The sequence below is a fragment of the Glycine max genome, chromosome 9, assembly GCF_000004515.6.
Source record: "Glycine max cultivar Williams 82 chromosome 9, Glycine_max_v4.0, whole genome shotgun sequence".
Classification (NCBI taxonomy): Eukaryota; Viridiplantae; Streptophyta; class Magnoliopsida; order Fabales; family Fabaceae; genus Glycine; species Glycine max.
Genome location: NC_038245.2, coordinates 45,030,733 through 45,039,520, shown reverse-complemented (window position 1 = coordinate 45,039,520; position 8,788 = coordinate 45,030,733). Strand labels below are relative to the sequence as shown.

The following is an 8,788-nucleotide window of genomic DNA, read 5'->3' as shown; positions in this document are numbered from 1 at the left end:
AAAATTAACATTAATATAAAATAAAAAATATATAAATTAAAAAGAAACATAAAAATAAAAATTATATTATATATATTTAATAATTAAATAAATAAAATTATTTATAATTTTCAAAAGAAATTGAAAGAAAAAGAAAAGAAAATAAATAAATAATTCTAAAAGAAAAAACTTTGAAAATAAAAAAAGTTACAACTTTAAAGTGACGTGATTAAAAAAAGATTTATGTGACTCCAAAATAATAAGATTAAATATATATATATATATATATATATAATTTTAAAATGATAAATAAAAAAAATTAGACTGAAATTATAAAAATTTTAAGACTTCAATAAAAAAATAAAAAATAACAAGTCATATTATATATTATGATTTCTCATTTAAAAGTCACGTGTTACGATTTATTCGATCGATAATAATTTAAAATTACCCATATAAAAAATAAAATAAAAATTACTTCCATTCAATAAAAGTCTTGCGAGGGTCGCTCGTGTATCTATCTCTATGATTAAATTGACAAATTAAGCAAATTAAGAACCCTTTTTTAATAATTTTCTCTCTCTTGAGGCAGTCTCAGTCCTCTCTCCCTACAGAAACACCTATCCATGATACATGTACGGTCAACCAAACTCCAACTCTTATGTGCATCCGTATACACTCTTGTGACACGTGCTCTCTCTCTCTCTCTCTCTCTTTCTTAAATTAGACCAAAACTTGAATGAGCTGGAGGGAGATTCCGTGTGTGGAAATCGAGCTGTAATTGAAAGCCTCCCCTTTCTTTTTCCCTCCTTCTCACCCTCTTCCTGCTTCATTTGCTTCCACTCTAGGAATTAACAGCCTATAAATACCTCAAATGTTCAACTCCTTTTGTCACACACACCCTCTTCTCCTTCTTCTTCTTCTTTGTGTTATCCTTCACACACCTATTACAAGTCAAGCCACTCAACTCACACTAACATAAAAACATGGAACTAAGCACCATGTTTTTCCTGTGTGCTTCTCTTCTCTTCATTGTTCTCTTCTTCAGGACACTCATCAAACCTTACTATGTCTCCAAACGCCGTGACTTGCCACTCCCACCTGGCTCCATGGGTTGGCCTTACATAGGAGAAACCTTTCAAATGTATTCTCAAGACCCAAATGTCTTCTTTGCCTCAAAAATAAAAAGGTTCAACTCACTCTTCATGCCAACAACTCTTTCACTTTCTTTAACGGACAGACATACAGAAATTTCAAATTTTTTTTTTGTTATCTAGGTTTGGCTCTATGTTTAAGTCCCACATTCTAGGTTGTCCCTGCGTGATGATTTCCAGCCCCGAGGCTGCCAAGTTTGTGCTGAACAAAGCTCAACTCTTCAAGCCAACATTCCCAGCAAGCAAAGAGAGGATGTTGGGAAAACAAGCTATCTTCTTTCACCAAGGAGAGTACCATGCTAACTTGAGAAGGCTTGTTCTTCGCACCTTCATGCCAGAAGCCATCAAAAACATCGTACCGGACATTGAATCCATTGCCCAAGATTGCTTAAAGTCTTGGGAAGGCCGTTTGATCACCACTTTCCTTGAAATGAAAACGGTGAGTGAGCCCTCCAAAACAGACACAGCACAAAACAGAGCTAAACAGAGCTCCTCTGCTTTCCTTCTCTGCTCATTTTTCCTTCGAAAACAAAAATAATAATAACAAAAGAAAAATTACCCATTTCATGTCTAATTCCTCGTTGGTTTTTTTTAACAAAATAAAAAAAGAAGGGGCTTTTACGGTTTTTGATTTTGGGGTCTCCTGTCCTGCAGTTCACCTTCAACGTTGCTCTGCTTTCAATTTTCGGAAAAGAAGAGATTCTGTACAGAGATGCTCTGAAACGGTGCTACTACACTCTGGAGCAAGGGTATAACTCAATGCCAATTAACGTTCCGGGAACACTGTTCCACAAGGCGATGAAGGCAAGGAAGGAGCTTGCACAAATCGTGGCCCAAATAATCTGGAGCAGGAGGCAGAGGAAGATGATTGATTACAAGGACTTGTTGGGTTCATTCATGGATGAGAAATCAGGGCTCACCGACGACCAGATAGCGGATAATGTTATTGGCGTCATTTTCGCAGCTCGTGACACCACCGCCAGTGTGCTGACGTGGATCGTCAAGTACCTCGGTGAAAACCCCAGTGTCCTAGAAGCTGTTAATGTAAGTGTCTCTTGTTTTTTCTTTCTCAAAGAAAATTGAGGCTGAGGGCATAAAAATAGTAAAAAGTAGTTCAAAAATGATTCTTCGACACCTCAAAAGAGAAAGCACTGAGGGTAGATATGATAGGTAACATGACGTATGAAAAAGAGAAAAATAGAAAGAAATATGCATTGTTCGGGCATGCATATATCATTCTTCAAAGTTGTTTGGTCTATTAGCCTTGCCTTACACTTTTTTTTTTTTTTTTTGAATTTTTGGACTTGCCAGGAGGAGCAAGAGTGCATATTGAAGAGCAAGGAAGAAAGGGGAGAAGATAAGGGTCTAAATTGGGAAGATGCCAAAAAGATGCCAATAACTTCAAGGGTCATTCAGGAGACTCTAAGAGTTGCTTCAATTTTGTCTTTTACTTTCAGAGAAGCAGTAGAGGATGTAGAATATCAAGGTCAATAATCAAATCTGATATTTTTAGTTAATTTTTAACCCAAGATCTCCTTTCCTTTTTTTTCTCACAGATTCTATGTTGGTAATTGTTTTTCTATAGGGTATCTTATTCCAAAAGGGTGGAAAGTGCTACCTCTATTTAGGAACATACACCACAGTCCAGACAACTTCAAGGAGCCAGAAAAATTTGATCCCTCAAGATTTGAGGTAAGTAATTATTGTGCTGTTTACCTACCAAGCACAGTTTTGTTGCTATTCATTCATGTGTGATCCCAAGTCAGTCAAGACCTTGAAATTGAGAGATTCTTCTGTTTAATTATTTGCCAGGCTGCTCCAAAACCCAACACTTTTATGCCATTTGGCAGTGGGATCCACATGTGTCCAGGGAACGAATTAGCCAAGTTGGAGATTTTGGTCCTCCTACATCATCTGACCACAAAGTACAGGTTGGTAAACTTAATCACGAGTAATTTCAACAACCCTTTTTTAGCCATAGGCTTTGAATAGAGACATATTATTCCAAATTAGGGGGTTTCTAAACTAGCGTGTGCTGCTTCTATTTTTTTCTGGTGCAGGTGGTCTGTTGTGGGTGCAAAGAATGGGATTCAATACGGCCCTTTTGCTCTTCCCCAAAACGGCTTACCCATCACATTATTTCCCAAGAACAAGTAGATATCACTCAAACAATGGCTTCATAGTAGCTTTCTAAATATGGAAAGAATTGCTTCATAGCTCTCAAAATTGGTTTCCATATTGCAATTGGATAACCAAACAAGGGAGATCAACTTTTCCCTTCTTTTTGGCCAAGAGAAACCCAAAGGGGTAGTCTTGACAATAGCATACAAACAGGAAGAATGTCAAGTGTATATAGAGGAGGAGGTTTCACAGCCTGAGCAAATAGTATTAAGTTCTTTTCATTTTCTTATTTTTTTTATCCTTCAAATGTGAAGAAAAGTCCTCATAAGATTGTATTGATGCATTCAACTAATTAGTTCTGTATCCATAAGAATGCCGCAAGGCCAAAATAAAAGTTAAATTTTGGTTCTGAGAAAAATGAGTTTCAAATTAATACCACAAAACTTTCTGGCAAATCTTAGGTAATAATACACTTTATAATCTTTAACAACAACAATAATAATAATAATAGTTGGGAGAAAATAACAGGGAAAATGAAAAAAAAAAAATACGTGCGTCCCATCTTGCAAACATGCATTCAAATTCAATTATTCAAATCTTGAATAACACGGATTTCTTGTACCTCATTTCAATCAAAGTCAGGTCCCCTGAGATCCGAACACATGTCGTTTTAATCATACAAGCAAGCATTATCCTGCAGGTACTCTCCAACGTAAGTCTTCTACCAATTAATTTCCTTTTCTGCTCATAAAAGTCAAAACCATCTATTTTTCTCAATCGGGTTGGTTTTGTAAACTCTCGAATCAAGTATTGGTTGCAGCAATTGTGACATACTTCAAAGTACTAAGTAGTACTATATCCTTATAGAAATATACTTAAAATAACATACACAACGAGAAAAATTATAGAAATGTGTGTTTTATTGGAGTTGTATTGGAGAACAATCCTACTTTGCTTCTAATTCTGATTTTGGTATAATATTTAACGGTTACGTCGGTGCTACCATCCATCAATATCCACGTATGAAACATTGCAGTTCCTAATTGTCTATGTTTTTGTAACAAGATAAACACCCCTTTATTATGGCTTCAGAATTTCTGCAGTTAGTGTTTCCAAAGTTGCTCATGAGTCATGAGTCACGAGCATGTCATAGTTATCTAATTATATATCTAATTCCACACTGCTGTTGGTGAAGAAATATCTAAATGTTGGAAAGCTAATTCAAGTTAATTCATATGCTGTTTCCAACCATAACTTTCGTGGCAATATATATATATCTATTGATTCAGTTATATATTATATGGGTTTGATATTTGATGTTGAGAAAATAAAATGGTAGGTTATGTGGGCCTTGAACTTGCACCGCTTAGCTGTTAATGGATGGTTTGAAAGTTTCTGTGCAATCAAACCAGGGCACATAATGTTAGTTGGAGTTAAATTACACTTTTTTTTAAATAGTAAAATTTTAAATTGAATCTTGTAGACATAAAAATACATTTAGACAGGAAATTTCACTATAAATGATTACTTGATTTTTAATGAAAAAATATTTCACACTGCAATAAGGACACTTGCTCATATTATAATATCTTATAATTAATTTAAAATAAAGGTAAGTTAATTCGAATGTGATTTAATGACAATCAATTATAGAATCTAAAATTTTTCAAAGACCTTTTTGATAGCTTTCTTTTGTCTTTATTTTTCTCTTCTTGCCTCATCCTATTTCCTATAAATTTATCACTTTTTTTTTTATTTCTTCATATCTTTAAATTAAATGTTGATGGGCATATATGGTGTTCATCAAACATTTTCTTAAAAACAATATAAAATTGAATTGCTATTCTCATAACTGAGATCACAATAGACAATGATTCAAACATATTTTATTGTAAAAATGTGGAGTGATTATTAAGGTTTATTTTGAGGAAGTATTAGAAAAAGCTTTTAAAAAAGAAAAAGTCTTTAAAAATAATATTTTTGGGTTTGATAATCGATTAATGTTATAGCAAGTGTTAACACATTATAACGCCCGTTCAAAAATAATTACTTCTAATCAAATATGCAGAATTCAAATTATTTTTAAAATATTTATTTTGTCCTTTCAAAGTAATATTATTTTTGAACGTTTTCTTTATATTTTATTATTAAGAATCTTCATTATTTTAAAATATTTAGAAATCAAAGAATTCATGAATTTTTTTTTACTTAGCTTGAGAAATTAAGTTATTTTACACTGTCATACATAACTCTTTTTGTCAAAGCAAATACGTAAAAGAGTAGTTAGACAAATGTAAGATTTCTTACGTGAATTTTAAAGAGACTTTCCATCGCTGTAAAATAACCTATTTTTGGACTATTTTTGATCAAGATCAAAGTTGATTTTGGTTTACTTTTAAGAAATATAATTCAGAATAATTATAATTCAGAAATATTTTTGAATTTCAAAAATGCTAAAAACACCTTAATCGAATAATTATAATTCAGAATATAATATACATTATATTTATCATATTGTCTAACTTAAAAAAAGTATTCATTTCTCTTCAAAAGTTTCTAAGTTTCTCTTTCTTTTTTTATATTGGATAAAATTAAATGTTATATATTTTTTTCTTTTAAGGACAAATATATTTATTTTGGCACAGTTAGTTGAAATTTGACTTTTGGAGACCCGACAGAATTCTTTTTCTTCTTATTCATGCAGGGACGGGCACGTAGTGCCTATCTGTTAGCATTTTTTTACTATTGTAGAGAAATATTAAAATTGATATCATTTAACAGTTTTTATTTTTCAATAATTTAATACGGTTTATTTAACATGAGAGTTTGAATAGAGTAGTAAATAGTTTCAAAAGAAGATAAATAAAATAAAATACTCTAATACTATATATTAAATATGTAAATTAAATGGGATATTCCCTTTATTTTTTTCATATGCAATATACTAATTGTTAGTCATATATATATATGTGTGTGTGTGTGTGAGAGTTTGTTAACTTACAGCTTTTTGTGTTTTAAAAAGAATAAGTTAGTAAGTAAGTTATACTTGTACGTATTTTAAGGAAATTTATAATTATAATTTATTTCTTGTAAAAATTAAATGGATATAAATCAACAAATCTTATATGTATTTATTAGCATATACTCTCTTTTCTTTTTAGAAGGAGTAAATTAGTAATTTATATTCAAATATATTTTTAAAAAATTTATAGTTATAATTTATTTATTTTAAAAAATAAAATTGATCCCATATATATATATATATCGTTTAAGTTGAGCTGGAAACTCTGTCAAATTGTTAAGTCATTGAAGTTCGACAACCCCAATTATTAAACGAACTCGTTCCTGGTTTATATTTCTAATTTCCAGTTTTATTCCTATTAAAACATACCATATTTTAATTAAAACAGTCAGTCAAATAAAATTACGAAAAAAAGTCAGTCAAATCTTCATCTTCTATATTTAATTATTTTCAAACTTTCTCGATTGAGAAGAGATAGTTCCAAACAAAGCAAAAATTTATAAAATAAATACCATCAATGTCACTGGCTCACTAGGTAAGCATCTAATACTCATTTTGGTATATGATTCTTATTAATTTGAGTGATAGAGTATCTTTTACACCTATTTTTAATAGAGTCCAAATTTTAATATATTTTTAGATGAATCAAGACATTTCGGGAGTGAAAGTTAATAACTCATTTTTTAAATTACTGAAATTCATTTAAAAGGTTGACATCATTCAACAAATATGAATCATAAATTAAATTTATAAACATATGCTTAAAGGATAATATAATTTACCAGTCATATTACACAGTTTCCGGATGTTGATTATCTGAATCTATTAAAGTACACTGGCCAACACTTCTCAAGAGTTTAACCTTGAGTCAACAGTGCAACTCAGACACAATCTACTCCCTATACACTATCCACATCCACTTAATATTTCAGACAGATGAAAATCATTACTTAGCATGAAGGTAATGGGTCCGGGCAATGCAACCAACTCACAATCAATGATAAAAGGCAAAAAGGAGAAACGGTTGCCTATAATGTCATGAAAGTGGTTGAGCTCCAACCTTTATATGTGTCCTTTTCAATAGAAATCATCATCTTTTAATTCAAGGACATAAAAAGAAGAGATTGTGCATTATGACTTTGCCATGATTTCTAAGATCTTAGCCAAAAATGCTGACTCAGAGCTCTCTGCATCTCTCATAACAAGAGCCCAAGTGTCCAACGTGTGTTTTTTGATTTGTTGTGAATTTAATTGCGAGATGTCGATAGATATGCCCAAGATACACTTCAAATCTATGACAGCTATACAAAATATATGATTCCTTAGTCAGTTTGTTCAGATCTTAGTTCTGCCATATCTGGGATATATATGAATACACTATATATAGCACCATTATTTGGTTCTTTAGACTATAGTTTTTAGATAAATGTTAAACGATGGGCTATGTATCAATAATTTTTTATTTTTTTTTCAAATGTTGTGGATTGAATGAATCCAAGTATCTATCTAACTGTTTGAGACTATAGTCCTTGAACATTAGGTGAGGCCCTGGAGTTTCGGTCAGACGGTGTAGGAAGTCAATTCTAATAAAGTTTCAATTTTGGCGTTAAGTCCATTTTTCAATTAATTGAATGTCAAAGTATTAGACAAGTACAACGAAAAATTCAAGAATGGAGGTTGAAGATTTTTTTTACAATTTTGGCAATTTTATGATCTTGTAGTTTCATTACAAAGATAAGAACATAATAGACATAAACCTTAATAGCAAAATGATATGGTAGTTCAAGCTAGTTGAAACTTGAAACAACAAAACAACATCGGGCTCAAGAAGGAAGGGAAGTGAAGAAAATAAGTTACACAATATATTGACAGAAGAGGCTAGCTCCACAATGTGATGAAGATTTAAATTTTCGTTTTAAAAAATATTTATATTTATTATTTGACCGTTTCTCAAACAAAATTATGATAAAAGAAATATGTATATATATATATATATACACACACACACTAAGTTTGAGCGCAGAACATCGAGTTGGAACACTTTTGACTTCGGAAGTGGCCCTTCTTGGAGGTCCATATCAACCACATGGGGCAAGGCTATTGGGTTAATAAGTCCTTGTTAACAAGTTGTTTGAAATTTCAATTAGTTGAATATGAGTGTAGAAGTTAAGGTTGAAGAGTCTTACTTACATGATTAAGATTCACTATAATAATGTTTCTAAATTAATTATATATATCAAAGAAGTGTCCACTCATGTGACCAGTTCTAGACACGTGCGCTCTGAAATTTCTCTAGCTAACATTTTTCATAAATGAATAGCCAAGAAGTTTACATATGTTCTTTGCTTATAGTGACTGTGCCCTAGTTTGAGGTTGAAGAGACTTGGAGAATGCTAAATAACTAGGAATCAAGATTAAAAAGAGTTTATGGAAAAGTGTTACTAATATAATTTATTCTGAATTTATAATATATATAAATATAATATAACAATAATAACGACAATAATCTCAT

The 8,788-nt window shown here is 31.3% G+C and overlaps 1 protein-coding gene across 1 annotated transcript; it reads left to right on the top strand.

Annotated features, from left to right (window-relative positions):
* Positions 1-711: 711 nt before the first annotated feature.
* CYP707A1A (abscisic acid 8'-hydroxylase CYP707A2) lies at positions 712-3,672 on the top strand. Its single transcript, XM_003534293.5, has 7 exons — positions 712-1,168; positions 1,257-1,572; positions 1,788-2,177; positions 2,445-2,619; positions 2,719-2,825; positions 2,946-3,064; positions 3,194-3,672. The coding sequence occupies exons 1-7, from the start codon at positions 966-968 to the stop codon at positions 3,288-3,290; spliced, it is 1,407 nt and encodes a 468-aa protein (XP_003534341.1). The 5' UTR covers positions 712-965; the 3' UTR covers positions 3,291-3,672.
* The last annotated feature ends 5,116 nt before the right edge of the window (positions 3,673-8,788 follow it).